An 18639-nucleotide genomic window follows, 5' to 3' on the forward strand; every position below is an offset into this window, starting at 1 on the left:
AAGACAATCTGTTGCATCTCAAAAGCCAACATCCTGAAGTTATTCTAGCTTTTAGGCCAGCAGCACATCACCCATTGCTGAATACAATCAATTCCTTACAGCTCTTGGATTTTCCACTTGTTTATAAAATTAGACTGCTAGCATCAGTGGGCTCCCACCGTGTGTAAAAGTGCACAAACAAAGCTCCAGTTAGCAAAGTTATTGCAAACGTCTTCACGCTGGGTGCATAGAATAGGTCTACATGGATCTCACCTCCTATCATTCAGACGGGGTTTGGGCTGCACTTATGGAGAACCAGATGCTCTCCTCATGCCTCAACATGTTCAGTGTTAACATCAGCCAAGGGGAACTGACCTACATGCAGAAGTCTACCCGCCAATCCTTGTTTACAGCCACTATGCTTGAGTAGATATGATTTGGAAGGAATATGGCCGATGACAAACATTGGGGATAGGGCTTTGGGAAAGGGCCATTACATATGGGCTAACTCCCTTTTTCATATGTCTGCTAATGGGTATGTGTGTGTATGTGTATGTATATATATGTATGTATGTATGCATGCATACATGTGTGCGTATGTATGTATGTATGTATGTATGTATGTATGTATGTATATATACCATTTGTGGCCAGCTTTTAAGTGCCTAATACAAGTTAGTTAATTTATATGACAAATTTGGCAACCTTGTTTATTTATTTATTTCTTTGATTTTTATGCCGCCCTTCTCCTTAGACTCAGGGCGGCTTACAACATGTCAGCAATAGCACTTTTTAACAGAGCCAGCCTATTGCCCCCACAATCCGGGTCCTCATATATTTATTTATTTTATTCCTTTTATTCCTTTCCGTAATAGTATCAAACTGAATATAGACCTTATATCTTATGGATTGTAATTTTAGTAGTATTGACCATGCGTAATTGATAGACTGGATTTTGTCATAGATTTTATTTGTTATTTATCATTTTATCCTACAACTTTTGGTTGTGTATTTACTGAGTGTTTTTATTGGTTTTGCTCTATGACTGTAATAATAAATTTGATTTGATTTGATAATGTGCAAGAGAAATATTTGCAGAGTGCTAAATTCATGTTGCCCCCTTCCCCCCATGTACAATTGTTACGGGGTAATAGGGGACCTGGACTTGTGTTTTGTAGGCAATGGCTCGGGTTCCAATTTTGTTTGGTTCCCATTCATCCCAAATGATCACTCAGAGACCACCAACCCACCCCCTCTGTTTTACAAAACAAAACCCATGTTGCGCTTTGGATTCCGCCACCCATCTCCCATTCCCTACCAATGGTGCCTTTCCTCTTGTCAGCGACAAACAAGAACATGCCAACTCCATTGGAGACAATTCAGTAGTGCTATCAAAATAAGAATAAAAATAAAATTAAGAGTTTTAAAAATCCGGTCCATGAAATGCCACCCACACTGGTGCACCCTATGAGTGATGCACCGCGAGCGGTGGGCTTTCAGTAAGAGAGAAGCTTGCAGGCCACCAACCGCCTCCAAAACCCATGCGAGGCCATTGCCCCGTCTAGTTGCACAGTTGCTCCAGAGACTTGGCTGGGAAGACAGGACTTCTTGGGTCCTCAATGGCAGGTTTTCATTCCTGATACATACGGGGACTCTTGAGGCCGGCAGTTGCATTCCTGCTGCTCCGGGTAGTCTATAAAGTCTGGAGCAGGAAGACCCGTGATGACCATTAGCGATTTGTTCCAAATGGTAAACGTAGGGCAGACAGGCAGGATGAAAGCAATCTCGAACGTATGGAGGTGGAGCGAGTTGGCGGGGTCGTAGAAGGAGAAGACGTTGTTGTCGTAGTCCAGGAGGACGCCCAAGCGCTTCATCTGAGGGTGAACGTCAAGCAGCATCTCCTTGTTGTTGTGTCGCACTACGAAACTGTTGTTGCAGCGGGAGAACACCCAAGAGGAGGAGTTCTTGCCGACCCACTCGTTCTTGGGGGCTGATTTGTAGGCGATGCCGATGGCGTACCTGGAAAAAAACAGGACCAAGAGTCACTTACAGGAGGTAATATTACAATGTAAGAAAATGGTCTGTAACTATAGGAAAGGCTAATGTAAGCCATAATCAGTATTTGTTTGTCTGTCTGTCTGTCTGTCTGTCTGCCTGTCTGCCTGCCTGCCTGCCTGCCTGCCTGCCTGCCTGCCTGCCTGCCTGCCTGCCTGCCTATCTATCTATCTATCTATCTATCTATCTATCTATCTATCTATCTATCTATCTATCTATTTAAAAATAGAATTTATTAAATATATACATATATAAAAGACACACATTAACAGACCAACATGTTCATAGGTTGTGGTTACAGTTATAGCTCTTCTGTTACATCAACATACAACAACAATCCCCCCGCTCCCTACCCCTGCTGCCATTTTGCAGCCGATCTTAATATGATTTTACGGAAATATGTATCAGCGAAATCCTATATCTATATATATTATACATGTATACATCTCTATTCTTTTTTTTCTTTTTTTAAAAATTGAAATAACAATAATATTTCGGTTGAAAAGAACTGTCAACGAGTAAATAAAGTAAAGTTTATCCATATTTGGGTTGTTGTTGTATTTTCAATCTCATTTCTTTATTTATTTATTTTACTTGTTTGTTAATTTTTTATTTATTATTATTGTTCTTCCCTCCCCCCTGTCATTGACCCATTTGTAAAAATTTTCCCAAGTGTCTGTGTCTTGTGCTTTCATATTGTTTTTCAGTTGTTGCGTTTATTCATTCATTCATTCATTTATTTATTTATTGTTAGAGTTGAAAGGGACCATGAAGGCCATCGAGTTCAACCCCCTGCCCAAGCAGGAACCCTATAGTACACCAGTCAAGTGGCAGTTCAATCTTCTCTTAAAAATGTCCAGAGTGTTGGAGTTCACAACGTCCACTGGTAGGTTGTTCCATTTGTTGATCGCTCTGACCATCAGGAAGTTCCTCCTTATCTCCATATTGAATCTCTCCTTGGTCAGCTTCCAGCCTTTGTTCTTCGTCCGGCCCTCTGGTGCCCTGGAGAATAAAGTGATCCCCTCCTCTCTGTGGCATCCCCTCATATACTTGTAGACTGCTATCATGTTCGCTCTGGCCCTCCTTTTCTCTAGGCTATCCATGCCCAGTTCCCTCAGTCCCTCTTTGTAAGTCTTGGTTTCCAATCCCTTAATCATCTTGGTTGCTCTTTTTTGCAATCATGGGTTTGATAATTGTGCTGCAACCTGATTGGCTGTAACCTATAGTAACACCCTTGCATGGGTGTGGTTTGTGCTGGGTAGTTTGTAGTGAGTGGTTTGTTATAGCGGTTGGTGGTTTAGTACTAAGCGGTTTATGGATGGTTGCAGTGGTGGATGTAATAGTAATGTATGATAGTATTGCCACAAGAGAGGGAAGGGGAGAGGAGAATAGATAGCTGGGGTTTTGTAGCCAAAACAAAAAGTATCCCTGTAGGAACCAAGGACATTTTATCAGGCAGTGGGGAAGAGGAGGAGTAGAGAACTCTATTGGACAATGAGACTGATGCCTGGGGACAGGGCAAAGGGGACCTTTCACTTTTCAGTTAGGTGAAAACAGTGGGAACATTCATAGTCAATTTTCTCCAGTTGTGCCAATATATGATGTATAGAATAAATTGAGGGATCTACCTGCCTCGGAATTGGGCTTTCAACAGGTGCATTACTTGGAACCCTTGGGACACTTTATGAGAGTAAAAATGACCAAGTCAAATAAATCGTGGAAGCAAAGCCTACTTTCACTTCCTCCGGACTTTTAAAGTACCCAATGCAATTTTTGCATGGCTTTGCATTTCTCATTCTACAGCCTTTTTATGTTGGGTGGGCAGCTCCGAAGTCCCTGCATTAGTTCTGCTCTCAGTGTAATGCTTGGCAAGTTGCCATGGGGATTTCTACATTGAATGGGTCCAAAGACGGGCTACAAGAATGGTGGAAGGTCTTAAGCATAAAACGTATCAGGAAAGACTTCATGAACTCAATCTGTATACCTGTAGTCTGGATCAGTGATTTTCAACCTTTTTTGAGCCACGGCACATTTTTTACATTTACAAAATCCTGGGGCACACCACCAACCAAAATGACACAAAATGACACCCTAATACACTCTCCTCTCTTTTTCCATCCCTGTCTCCTCCCCCCCCCCTTGTGTGTGTGTGTGTGTGTGTGTGTGTATACACATTCTGGAACCCTTTCCAAAAACAAGTGAGGGCTGGGGGGGGGGTTCTCTCTTATTTTTTGGGTGCTTTTTATCAGATGCTTTAAGTCAAGAGTCACTTCTCTCTCTCTTTTGTTTCTCTCCCTTTCCTCTCATTCTCTGTCTCAATCATTTTCTCATTTTTCTTTTTTTCTCCCCTTTTTGCTCATTTCTCTCTCTCTCTCTCTCTGCCTTCCTCTCCTTTTCTCTTTCTCTCTCTCTTTCTTTCTTTCTCTCTCACTCTTGCTTTCTCTCTCTTTCTCTCTTTTTTCTCTCTCTCTTGCTTTCTCTCTCTCTCTCACTCACTCTCTCTTTCTCTCTTTTTTTTTCTCTCTTGCTTACTTTCTCTCTCTCTCTCTCTCAGCAAAAAGTTGCGAGACCGAAACCTGAGCTTCCTTCTTCGCGGCACACCTGACCATGTCTCGCGGCACACTAGTGTGCCACGGCACACTGGTTAAAAAACACTGGTCTGGATGACAGAAGGGAAAGGGGGGGCATGATCGAAACATTTAAAGATGTCAAAGGGTTAAATAAGGTTCAAGAGAGAAGTGATTTTAATAGGAAAGTGAACACAAGAACAAGGGGGCACAATCTGAGGACAGTTGGGGGAAAGATCAGAAGCAACGTGAGAAAATATTATTTGACTGAAAGAGTAGTAGATGCTTGGAACAAACTTCCAGCAGACATGGATGGTAAATCCACAGTAACTGAATTGAAACATGCCTGGGATAAACATATATCCATCCTAAGATAAAATACAGGAAATAGTATACGGGCAGACTAGATGGACCACGAGGTCTTTTTCTGCCGTCAATCTTCTATGTTTCTATGAACAGACAAAAAGTGAAGAGGAGTAGTGTATGCACATACAGAGCTAGAGGTGTGTCTGTGTGTATTTGTGGGTAAGGATGTGGGGTGGGAGGGAGGGAAGGAGGACAGAGAATTCTCCCCATCGCAAAAAAGTAATTGTCCAGCTATGCCCATCAACCTCTAGTTGTTGTTAAAGCAGGTGTGTAGAATTCTTAATTTCATGCTGCGTCAAATGCAAATGATGGGGGAATGGTGGAGTGTGCTCTCCCTATTTCACAGTCCAGCTGTTATGATGGTGTATTTCACCCTCTTTAGCTCTGGCCTTGGTGAGTTGGGTCTTTCTTTACAGACACCCCTCCCATCCGGGCCCGGCACAGAAGCTCCTCCCACTTTTCTCATCTACCGCATACATCAGGTGAAGCTGAAAAGAGTCGTATTTCTATAACAGAGAGTCTATAACAGGGGCGTTCAACCAGGGGTGAGTTCCAGATTATGTTACTGCCATAAGATGTTTGTTTAGAGCAGTGTTTCCCAACCTTGGCAACTTGAAGATATTTGGACTTCGCTGGCTGGGAAATTCTGGGAGTTGAAGTCCAGATATCTTCAAGTTGCCAAGGTTGGGAAACACTGGTTTAAAGTACATATAACAGAATTTACATTGCCAACATTATATCAAGGAACTGGAGTCCTTGTCCATGTGAAGAATCTTACCAGAAAATACAAATTTACAAGGCAGTTCTCAAGGGGCAAGTCTTCAATCAGAGGGGAAAAAAAGCCTACTCTGAAATGTACTAAATGCACATGGGTGCAACTCTCCTTGTGTAAAGATATCAGCTTTCCAATACCGCTCTTGGTTATCTAATTGCAATTGTTCTGCAGGGAGAAACCGGGCCAACATGATTACAGTATATTGATCATCACAGCAGAGAAGCCAGACGCTTTGGACTCTACTCAATCAATCAACTAGCTATTCACCATTTGTTTATTTGACCTGCTTTTGATTCCAGCTGCTCAAAATAATGATTCACATGAATAGAATAGAATGGAATAGAATAGAATAGAATAGAGCCAGGGTGGTGCAGTGGTTAGAGTGCAGCACTGCAGGCTACTTCAGCTAACTGCTAGCTGTAGTTCAGCAGTTCAAATCTCACCACCGGCTCAAGGTTGACTCAGCCTTCCGTCCTTCTGAGGTGGGTCAAATGAGGACCCAGATTGTTCGGGGCAAGAGGCTGATTCTGTAAACCACTTAGAGAGAGCTGCAAAAGCACTATGTCTAAATGCTATTACTAAATGCTAATGCTAATGCTAATGCTATAAACTAGACTAGACTAGGCGAGGCTAGGCGAGGCTAGGCTAGGCTAGGCTAGGCTAAGCTGGGCTAGGCTAGGCTAGGCTAGGCTAGGCTAGGCTAGGCTAGGCTAGGCTAGGATAGGATAGGATAGGATAAGATAGGCTAGGCTTGGCTAGGCTAGGCTAGGCTAGGCTAGGATAGGATAGGATAGGATAGGATCGGATAGGATAAGATAGGCTAGGCTAGGCTAGGCTAGGATAGGATAGGATAGGATAGGATAAGATAGGATAAGATAGGCTAGGCTAGGCTAGGCTAGGCTAGGCTAGGATAGGATAGGATAGGACAGGATAGAACAGGATAGAATAGAATAGAACAGGATACAATAGAATATACAGTAATTCTTTATTGGCCAAGTGTGATTGGACACACAAGGAATTTGTCCTGGTGTATATGCTCTCAGTGAAAAGATACGTTTGTCAAGAATCATAGGGTACAATACTTAGTGACATCTAGACTTGCTTTCTCTTTCATCCTTCCATATATTTTTTCCCTTGGGCATTCTATTATGTTGCTTATTAGGAAACGCTGTCTCCTTGCTTATATTGACAAATTTGTAGCTTGGTCAAGGCTTGTTTTATATATATAATACAGGGCGTTCTTGAGACGCATCCATCCATTTAAAGATCGTTCAAAGTTGCAAAGCATTGAACAAAGTAACTGATGACCATTTTTCACACGTATGACCGTTGCGGCATTCCCCACAGTCACATGATCAAATTCCGGCAAATAACTCGTATTTAGGCAGTCTCCCAGGGTCAAATGATCCCATTTTGCGACCTTCGGACAAACAGTCAATGGGGAAAGCCAGTTTCACTCAACAATTATGATAGTAACTTAACAATTGCAGTGATTCACTTAACAACTGTGGTGAGAAAGATCGTAAAATGGGGCAGAATTCACTTAACATCTATCTTGCTTAGCAACCAAAATTGTGGGCTCAATTGTGGTTGTAAATCGAGGACTACCTGTTACAACTAGTTGTAGCAGGTAGTTATAATTTATAATTCCAGCAATAGTTGTATTATTGTACGACTACTGTGACAACAATTACAACAGTCATAGTAATAATTAGTTGCATTATTTTTAATGATTCCTGACAGCTCACATTAGAGAAACACCTTTCAGGTGCACCAGGCGTTCACGCAGGTCTGCCTGGTGCACCAGTTGCGACCCTATCTGGACCGGGAGTCACTGCTCACAGTCACTCATGCCCTCATCACCTTGAGGCTCGACTACTGTAACGCTCTCTACATGGGGCTACCTCTGAAAAGTGTTTGGAAACTTCAGATCATGCAGAATGCAGCTGCGAGAGCAATCATGGGCTTTCCCAAATATGCCCATGTTACACCAACACTCCGCAGTCTGCATTGGTTGCCGATCAGCTTCCGGTCACAATTCAAAGTGTTGGTTATGACCTATAAAGCCCTTCATGGCACCGGACCAGATTATCTCAGGGACCGCCTTCTGCTGCACGAATCCCAGCGACCAGTTAGGTCCCACAGAGTGGGCCTTCTCCGGGTCCCGTCAACTAAACAATGCCGTTTGGCTGGACCCAGGGGAAGAGCCTTCTCTGTGGCGGCCCCGGCCCTCTGGAACCAACTCCCCCCAGAGATTAGAATTGCCCCCACCCTCCTTGCCTTTCATAAGCTACTTAAAATCCACCTCTGCCACCAGGCATGGGGGAATTGAGATGCTCTTTCCCCCTAGGCCTTTACAATTTTATGCATGGTATGTCTGTATGTATGTTTGGTTTTTTATATTAATGGGTTTTTAATCATTTTTAGTATTGGATTGTTACTATACACTGTCTTATTATTGCTGTTAACCACCCCGAGTCTCCGGAGAGGGGCGGCATACAAATGCAATAAATACAAATACAAATACAATGGCAATAGCATTTAGACTTATATACCGCTTTATAGTGCTTTTACAGCCCTCTGTAAGCAGTTTACAGAATCAGCCTATTACCCCCCAAAATGTGGGTCCTCATTTTACCCACCTCGGACGGATGGAAGGCTGAGTCAACCTTGAGCCCGTGTTGAGATTTGAACTACTGAACTACAGCTAGCAGTTAGATGAAATAGCCTGCAGTGCTGCACTCTAACTACTGCACCACCCTGGTCCAACAACAATAGTTACAACTATTACTACAGTAACAGGAGAATTTCAAGCCCTGAATGTCCAAAAGAATCCCAAAAGCCTGTTTTGTTTTGTTTTTTAAATAAGCTTCCTGCAAAAAAAAAAATGGAGTTACCACTTCTCGGCATGTAGTAAAAGTTCCGTGTTTATCAAGTCCTTGCTAAGCTTTGCTTTGCTTTGCCAAGCAGCTCAACCTTTGATCGGCCATGCTGCTCTTCCATCGAAAGAGACTTCGCTAATAACACGGCGAAAACATAATGAAAGGCCCCCAGGAGCCGATCAAGTGTGTTCATAGACAGCTGATTTGAAATAACTTCCCAACTCCGCAGCCTCCCAAAACCGCCTTCCCTTCAAAGCGAGGTCCATGGGCTTTGTGGGAGGAAGACAAAGGAAGAATGGAGGGTGGCTTCGAGAAGGGCAACCCGAGCTGCCGCTGCTACTGCGCGCAGAAGGAGATGGGGGCCGATGACATTTCAATCGCAATCACCGAAAGCCGCAGGTCCCCGCTGTGCCTTTGATCAGTGCATTTCTGTGTGACACACGCCCGAGGACCGCTTTGAATCGCAGCCATGGCCCAGCTCAATTATTCCTGCCCTTCTTTCCCTGCAGCGCGGAGCGAGTGGGTGCATTGCTCACGAACCTCGGGAAGAGTACACACAGCCTGTGTGCGGCGTTCCGGCTGCCGGTGCGTATTTTTAAATGAAGCCCTCCAGTGGAAGAGGCTGAATGGGAAAGGGTTCTCAGAGAAACACGAGTTTCGGAAGGGGATGAGGAGAGGGAGGGAGCCTGCAGAGGTGGGATTCAGCGGGTTCTTCTGACCAGATCTGGAGAACCGGTAGCGGAAATTTTGAGTAGTTTGGAGAACCCACCTCTGACTGTCCCCTCTCCCATCTATTCCCTGCCTCCCCAGTCTCAGGTGATGGGGAAGAAATGGGGATTTTGCAATATCCTTCCCCTGGAGTGGGGAGGGAATGGAGATTTTATGAGAGAGAGGGGGGGGGGGGGGAGAGAGAGAGAGAGAGAAATGGATAATTAGATGGATAGATGGATAGATAGATAGATAGACAGACAGACAGACAGACAGACAGATACAAAGAAGGAAGGAAAGAGATAGATAGATGGATAGATAGATAGATAGATAGATAGATAGATAGATAGATAGATAGATAGATAGAAAGAATATAGGTAAGTAGGTAGGTACAAAGAAGGAACGAAAGAAAGATTGATGATAGATAGATAGATAGATAGGAAGGAAGGAAGGAAGGAAGGAGAGAGAGAGAGAGAGGAAGGAAGGAAGGAAGGAAGGTGGTCACCTCCCAAATGAAGTGCAAGCAGAAGGCGTGGATGGAAGTGACGCTGGCAGCATTTATGCTTCTGGCTGGACCTGTTCTCCTAACTACCCAGCCTGAGGCAGGGTGACGACCCAGGAAGGAGAGCGCGGGAAACACAAAGCAAATTGTCACCCCAGCGAGTGATACTGGTGAGGTTGTAAGTCAAGGACTTAACAGTTCACTTGAACGATGATGATTGTTCAAGCCACTGCCACCTGGTCACATGGCCGGCTAGTCACTCCTACCCAGTCACATGACCATTAAGCCACACCCATAAAATAAGCCACACCCACAGTAAAAATTTTGGCTGCCCATTACTGGGCATAGGTGAAAATGAGTTAGACATTAACAGGGAAAGGAGTTCAACTTGAAAGAGTGGAGAGGGCTAGCTGACAGCCCCTGGGTGAATCCGAGATTTAGGAAATTCTCAAAAAGTAGGGAGGAGATGTTTGGGGAAAAGTTTTGAATCTGCAATTTAGAACTGTGTGGATCAACCAATGCGTCATTTCCTGAAAGGTATCGGAAACGAAGCCTCTTTCGGTCAAACTGCGTGTTGAAACATGGCCGGCATTCCTCGCTTCCAAGAAGTAAGCTTTTGATATAATTATGATAAAGTGTGGAAATTTAGACTTGAAATGACTCAGAGGTCAGCCGCTAGCAAGGAGTTTCTCCTTTGCTCATTAGAAAGGATTTATAGCTTTGCAAACTCAGCTCGTCGGACTTGGACTGTGCCTTTGCATAGCAGTATTGTAACCATGATGATCTTTCTTTCTTTCTTTCTTTCTTTCTTTCTTTCTTTCTTTCTTTCTTTCTTTCTTTGATTGATTGATTGATTTGTATGCCGCCCCTCTCCGAAGACTCGGGGCAGCTAACAACAATATAAAAAGACAATGTAAGCAAATCTAATATTAAAAATAATCTTTAAAAAACCCAATTTAAAGAACCACTCATACAAGCATACCATGTATAAATTCTATAAGCCTAGGGGGAAGGGAATTTCCATTCCCCCATGCCTGACGACAGAGGTGGGTTTTAAGGAGCTTGCGAAAGGCAAGGAGGGTGGGGGCAACTCTGATATCTGGGGGGAGCTGGTTCCAGAGGGTCGGGGCCGCCACAGAGAAGGCTCTTCTCCTGGGTCCCGCCAAACGACATTGCTTAGTCGACGGGACCCGGAGAAGGCCAACTCTGTGGGACCTAACCGGTTGCTGGGATTCGTGCGGCAGAAGGCGATCCCAGAGATATTCTGGTCCGATGCCATGAAGGGCATCTTTCCAGTGTGAGAAGAGAGATAAAGATTTACTAGTTTGAAAATCAAAGCCTTGAAAAGAGAGTTTTTGGAGTCGCTGTCAGCTTGACCAGAACACTTACCAGGTGGAGGTTCCTAGAGTTACCTCCCAGTAATGGCATCCGCTGTCAATGAAGACATTGCCCGTCACCCCGTAGCAACCTGTTCCACTGAACCTCTCGGGGGTGTGACTCTTTTTCAAGGAGCTTTCATCTTTCTCCATCTGAAGTCCATCGTTGGAGATCTTCAACTTCTTGTGAGCCATTTTAGGGTCCAATTTGAAAGGCTGGCCTGCGGGAATACAGAAAGCAAAGATTGGAAGTCAACCCAATCCAAATCATTTTATTTTGCCCCCCCCCCAAAAAAAAGTTTCCCAGCTTCTTGTGCAATGATTTGTCATTTTCCCTCCCAATTTTGTAAAGGAGCCTGGTTTCTTAACAATAACAGTAATAATTAAACCAACCGAACACATACAGAAATAGGAGTTACATAAATAAGCATTGAGAATTGGGCTCTCGACACCAGTTGGACAAATTCCATGTTAACTATTCTTCTGCAGGCAAAAGAGAAGAGGTTTAAATGAGCATTAGAGGGAAGGAAGTTTCCTGATTCTTATTTTCTCTCATCAGGAGTATAGCCTTCCGATCAACGACTACTTCAGCTTCAACAGCAACAACACAAGAGCACGCAACAGATTCAAACTCAATATTAATCGCTCCAAACTTGACTGTAAAAAATATGACTTTAACAATCGAGTTGTCGAAGCGTGGAACTCATTACCGGACTCAATAGTGTCAACCCCTAACCCCCAACATTTCTCCCTTAGACTCTCCACGATTGACCTCTCCAGGTTCCTAAGAGGCCAGTAAGGGGCATTCATGTGCCTATAGTCCCCTGTCCAATTGTCTTTCCTTATCCCTTTTATCTTATATATTCTCTCCTCTATACATATTCTCTTCCTATCTACTTCTCTTCTTTTTACTTCCTATCTTTATATATATTACTTATTGCCTATTCTCTTTCATATGTATTGTATATTGGACAAAGAATTAAATAATAATAATTAAAAATAAATAAATAGTCCGGATGAGAGAAAAGCCCATTGCAACAATATCCCCAAGAAGACTTCCAGAGTTGTTAACCTGATCCTACGTAGCTTCTGCTCTGGCAATCTCTCACTACTGACTAGAGCCTACAAAACCTATGCCAGACCCATTCTCGAATACAGCTCATCTGTCTGGAACCCACACCACATCTCAGACATAAACACTCTTGAAAACATCCAAAGGTACTTCACCAGAAGAGCCCTTCACTCCTCCACTCGTAACAGAATACCTTACGAAAATAGACTAACTATCCTGGATCTTGAAAACTTAGAACTGCGACGCCTAAAACACGATTTAAGTATTGCCCACAAGATCATATGCTGCAACGTCCTTCCGGTCAATGACTACTTCAGCTTCAACAGCAACAACACAAGAGCACGCAACAGATTCAAACTTAACATCAACCGCTCCAAACTTGACTGTAAAAAATATGACTTTAACAATCGAGTTGTCGAAGCGTGGAACTCATTGCCAGATTCAGTGGTGTCAGCCCCCAGCCCCAAACATTTCTCCCTTAGACTCTCCACGATTGACCTCTCCAAGTTCCTAAGAGGCCAGTAAGGGGCGTACATAAGTGCACTGATGTGCCTATCATCCCCTGTCCAATCGTCTTTCCTTATCTCATATATCATACATTTTCTCTCCTTTCCTCCAACCTCTCTTCTTTCTTACTTTCTATCATTATATATATTACTTAATGTCTATTCCCCTTCATATGTATTGTATATTGGACAAGAAATAAATAAAATAAATAAATAAATAAATAGTCATTTCCAACAACAAAAAATCAGAGTTATGAAAGGGTACGTCAATGATCAGTTTGGCATTAGGAGAAAACTATTTTACAAACAATCCTCAATTTATGACCTGGGATTTATGTCATCAATATTTAACATACATAGGTATTTATTTTTATTTATTTATTTATTTATTTATTTATTTTGTCCAATACACAATGAGGATTTTAGTGGGTATATATCTATATACACATAGTAAAATACATGATGAAGGTTATAGAGGAGATACTCATAGTAAAATATATTTAAGAGATAATAGAAAAGAAGTTATAGTAATAGAACATATCAATGAAAGAATAGAAGAGATATAGCAATAGAAGAAAGGAATAGGAGATATAGGAGAGCAATAGGACAGGGGATGGAAGGCACTCTAGTGCACTTGTACTTGCCCCTTACTGACCTCTTAGGAATCTGGATAGGTCAACCATAGATAATCTAAGGGTAAAGTGTTGGGGGTTTGGGGATGACACTATGGAATGAGTTCCACGCTTCGACAACTCGGTTACTGAAGTCATATTTTTTACAGTCAAGTTTGGAGTAGTTAATATTAAGTTTAAATCTGTTGTGTGCTCTTGTGTTGTTGTGGTTGAAGCAGAAGTAGTCACTGACAGGCAGGACGTTGCAGCATATGATCTTGTGGGCAATACTTAGATCTTGTTTAAGGCGTCTTAGTTCTAAGCTTTCTGGGCCCAGGATTGAAAGTCTAGTCTCGTAGGGTATTCTATTTCGAGTGGAAGAGTGAAGGGTTCTTCTGGTGAAGTATCTTTGGACATTTTCAAGGGTCTTAATGTCTGAGATGCGATATGGGTTCCAAACAGATGAGCTGTATTTGAGGATGGGTCTGGCAAAAGTTTTGTAAGCTCTGGTAAGCAGTGTGAGATTGCCAGAGCAGAAGCTACGTAGGATTAGGTTTACAAGTCTGGAAGCCTTCTTGGCTATGTTGTTGCAGTGGGCTTTGGCACTTAAATCTTTTGTTATTAGTATACCAAGGTCTTTAACCCAGTGGGGATTATCTGTGATAATTTGATTATTCAGTTCGTATTTGGAATTCAGATTCTTCTTCCCAATGTGTAGAACAGAGCATTTGCTAGTTGAGATTTGGAGTTGCCATGTGCTAGACCACTCATACATAACATCAATGCTTAACTATATCTTCTTATATAAAACATCCTTAATACATTTCAACAATATTTACTCCATCTATCTAACAACTAAGCTAGTAAGAGTGAAAATTTATAAAAAAGAAAAATAATGTTATTTAAAAGAAATTTGTTTTAGTTTAAAAGAAGAAAAAAAAGAGAGAAAACACATTTTTTTTCCAATTCTAACCTTAAATCTTAAACTCCTCTAAGTCTGTGTTACATAATTATCTAATGCTACTTCCCTTTCTCTTTTTGTCAACTACAATCACATTTCTATTTCATCTACATTACTTTCAAAATGATTACTTATTTTATCTATTTTATTTTCATTCTATTCATAAAATTTCCTCCAGATTTTATAAAATTGCAAACCTTCTTTAACCTTAATTTTCATAGTAAGCCTATTCACTTCAGCACAATCCATAATCTTCCTTAGTACTTCCCTTTCTGTTGGTATTCTATTTAACTTCCAATTTTGTGCATTCACATTTTCAATGCTGGGTAAATCGATTGGTAAATTATGTGAATCCCACTTTGGGCTGACACCAAGATTTGTATTTCTGAAGTCACCAGTTTTTCCTAAGGACGTGTTTCTAAACTTGCAACATTCAATTAAAAGGAACTTAAACTCTGCAAGCAAGCCTTTTGAGATTTCAGCAGAAATGGTCCCACTGGAAACTGGGTTTAATTTCCCAATTAACTATTATGCCTTGTAATTCTAGATCAGCTCAAAGACAACCCAGGTGATGCTTTGAAGAGGCAGAGATGGAAGAATAAGATCTTGCAGGAAAGACAATAACAAAAATCTAATTCTGTGCAGCCTTTATTCTCTGTTCGCATTAAAGTGATTTTTTTTTTCAGGCATACTGTAGGGGAAAGCTAACACCACTTAAATGCTGGTATAATAACCTGGTAGAGGTGCAGAAAATATCAGTATATTGTTCAGCTTTTGTAAGAAAAATACACCAAGGAAATCAACAGGAGTCAGAAGGAACAATAAAAAACAGATTATTTTGTTTCTTTTGCAAAGGGACCCCAAATGAACGGAGAATTATGAGGTCTCCGAATCAAAAGAGGCAGCAGCATCATTTGAGTACAGCATATGAATACCAAAGGTTATGACCTTTAAAGCCCTACACAACACTGGACCAGAGTACCTCTGTTGTGGTTAGCTCTGGCCCAGCTCCTGCCCCAAGGACTGTGGATGTGGGGGAGACATCCACATGCTGCAGACCTGTTTTGCCCCCGGTGGAATCTGCTGATGAAGGCTCCTCTGACCAAGAAGACATGAGTGACAGGGAGGAGGAGAGTGTGGCAGACAGCTCAGAAGGAGATCAATTATCTAGCTCCTCCTTGGATTCAGAACAAGAGTTAATGATACAGCCACGCATGAGGAGAGCGATGCATAGGCAACAACAACTGAGAGATTATTATCAAAGAAAATGAGGCCACCTGTGGTTGGGTGGGGCTGTGGTAATTAGTGAGGCTGCTATAAATAGCAGCCTGTGGGTTTGGCCATTGTAGAGGATTACCTGATCATTGTGTTTCATGCCTGCCTTGCTGACTTTGACCTTTTGTGTGCTGCTTTTTCCCCGCTTTGAAACTAAACCAGAGCAAAGTGTGTTTCACTTTGTGAAAGAAGAAGGACTGTGAATTGCCTCACAGCTGCAAGCTAAGTATCACAGAACTGATAAGGGACTTGTACAAATTACCTGTTTGTTTGGAGACCAGTGCTCTTTGCTATACCAAAAGAGGGCTTAGTTTATGTGAATTTTCATTATAAAGAACATTGTTTTGAATTTTCAAACGTGTGTGTGTGTCTGAAATTTGTACCTATGAATTTTTGGGAGGAGTGTACCAGAGAGCCTGACAGAACAATCTCCGGAACCGCCTGCTACCACACGAATCCCAGCGGCCGATAAGGTCCCACAGAGTTGGCCTTCTCCGGGTCCCGTCGACAAAACAATGTCGTTTGGCGGGCCCCAGGGGAAGAGCCTTCTCTGTGGAGGCCCCAGCCCTCTGGAATCAACTCCCCCCAGAGATTAGAACTGCTCCCACCCTAAATTACTCAAGACCCACCCATATCGCCCTAGGTTTTTATATTTTATGATTGGTATGTATGTGTTGTTTGCTTTTAAATGAGGGGTTTTATATGGGTTTCTTTTTAATATTAGATTTGTTCTTTGACATTGTTTTTGCTATTGTTGTGAGCCGCCCCGAGTCTTCGGAGAGGGGCGGCATACAAATCTAATAAATAAGAAATAAATAAATAAGAAGAAATCATGTCTTTGGCAAGTAACAATCTTACTCCTCCCATCCTATTGCTCACCCCCAATTTATGTAACACCTTGGCATTCTATCCTGGTGATTTCCAGCTTGGAAATTCCCTAGGACTTTACATCATTTTGGACACCTGCACGCTTCCTCTATCTAATGCATGTCCGTTTCTCATACTCTCGCAGCACAATCATATCCTCTCTAAGCATAAACAGGTTCTATTTATGAGAAGAGAGCAGCAGAAAATACATTTTGGTTATACTGTGCCACTGCTCTTGTTACATTTCTTATTTCTTACAAGAATAAGGTTCCATTTCTCAGAGTCCTTCTCTCAATGATGGGCTGCTGCCCCTATGGGATGGGGAGAACACAGTGGGGTAGTACATTTATGCACTATTTATTGAATACTTAATAGTTTTATTGTCCTTCCTTCTCTAGTACCTTAGTGGCGAGGGGGGTGTTTGCCCAGGTTCGCCTGGTGCACCAGTTGCGGCCCTATTTGGACCAGGAGTCACTGCTCACAGTCACTCATGCCCTCATCACTTGAGGTTCGACTACTGTAACGCTTTCTACATGGGGCTGCCTTTGAAGAGTGTTCGGAAACGTCAGATCGTGCAGAATGCAGCTGCGAGAGCAATCATGGGCTTCCCTAAGTATACCCATGTTACTCCAACACTCCGCAGTCTGCATTGGTTGCCGATCAGTTTCCGGTCACAATTCAAAGTGTTGGTCATTACCTATAAAGCCCTTTATGGTACCGGACCAGGATATCTGCGAGACCGCCTTCTGCCGCACGAATCCAAGCGGCTGGTTAGGTCCCACAGAGTTGGTCTTCTCCGGGTCCTGTCGACTAAACAATGTCGTCTGGCGAGACCCAGGGGAAGAGCCTTCTCTGTGGTGGCTCCGACCCTCTGGAATCAGCTCCCTCCAGGGATTAGAACTGCCCCCACCCTCCATGTGCATTAAATGACTGTATGTATGTTTTTTATATTGGGGTTCCTTGCTTTTTAGATTTTTTAAATGTACTATTGTTATTTTAGATTCTAATTATTAGATTTGTCATTATGTATTATTTTTATCACTGTTGTGAGCCACCCCGATTCTACGGAGAGGGGCGGCATACAAATCTAATTAATATTATTATTATTAATATTAATAATAATAATAATAATTACTTTTAAAATAGGAAATAATTATATAGTGTATTTTTACCTATAAACGCTTAAATCATTTTAATCACTATCTAGAACTGAATTTTTATAGCAATGAAAGAAACCTGAGCTACTTGCCTAATCTGTTATCATACTGAATCTTGTGACTTCAGTACAAAACCTGAAAATGTTACTGTGCTCCTCAACAAATAATGCTGTCTGTCATTTGTCCTTTTTGTGGCTATTCAAATAATGTGACTTGATCAACTGAAAAAGAGTCCAAGCACCTATTTAAAAACGTATGTTGGTCAGTAAGCCACTCCCACCTAGTCACATGACCTTTAAGCCCCCAATCCGGTCACATGATTGTCAAGCCACTCCCACCTAGTCACATGGCTGGCAAGCCACTCCTACCCAGTCACATGATCATCAAGCCACACCCCCAAAATAAGCCATGCCCACAGTGTGGCAATAAAATTTTTGGCAGCCCATCATTGCCTTCTCCCCACAGCCACAGCCAACACCAGTCTTTCCTCACAACAAATCCACCGTTATTACAATTTATAGGAAAGCATGCCCTCGTAGCTTCCCAATCTTGGATTCAAGGGCCTTCTCCTGATACGGTTGCAGACAACAATCAAAAGCTGAAAATCAGTTTTGTTCCATGCCGACAACGAAATGGCAATGAAATGCAACCTTCATTGCATTTCAGCGCATGATTCCCAAGATTGAGAAAAATTGAAGTTGCCCAGGTAGATCCTCTCCTGCTCCTCTAAGCTGTCCATTATCCTCTGATGCTCCTTAACTGCATCAACGGCGCAAGCTCTATTGAAACACCAAAATCCAGATAGATCTATAATCTGTGCAAGGAATTCTTAGAGGTGTTGTTAGGTTTTCTCAAGAATCTTTGCATCGTTGATAGAAGGAAGGACAGAGAACTGAAATCCACTGTCAATTAGCTAATTGTGGGCGTCAAGACATCTTTGAAAGCCAATTCTATGCCTGTTACTAACAGATTAACAGAAA

General features: G+C 42.3%; 1 protein-coding gene across 1 annotated transcript in view; it reads right to left on the reverse strand.

Annotated features, from left to right (window-relative positions):
- Positions 1-668: 668 nt before the first annotated feature.
- MID2 (midline 2) overlaps positions 669-18639 on the reverse strand; it is a 258997-nt gene continuing 241026 nt past the window's right edge. Inside the window, exons 9-10 of the mRNA XM_070759822.1 lie at positions 11224-11431; positions 669-1998 (exon numbers count right to left, since the gene is read on the reverse strand). Coding sequence (XP_070615923.1) covers positions 1596-1998; positions 11224-11431 — 611 coding nt within the window. The 3' untranslated portion in view covers positions 669-1595. The remainder of the gene's footprint in view (positions 1999-11223; positions 11432-18639) is intronic.

The sequence above is a fragment of the Erythrolamprus reginae genome, chromosome 8, assembly GCF_031021105.1.
Source record: "Erythrolamprus reginae isolate rEryReg1 chromosome 8, rEryReg1.hap1, whole genome shotgun sequence".
NCBI classification, from domain to species: Eukaryota; Metazoa; Chordata; class Lepidosauria; order Squamata; family Dipsadidae; genus Erythrolamprus; species Erythrolamprus reginae.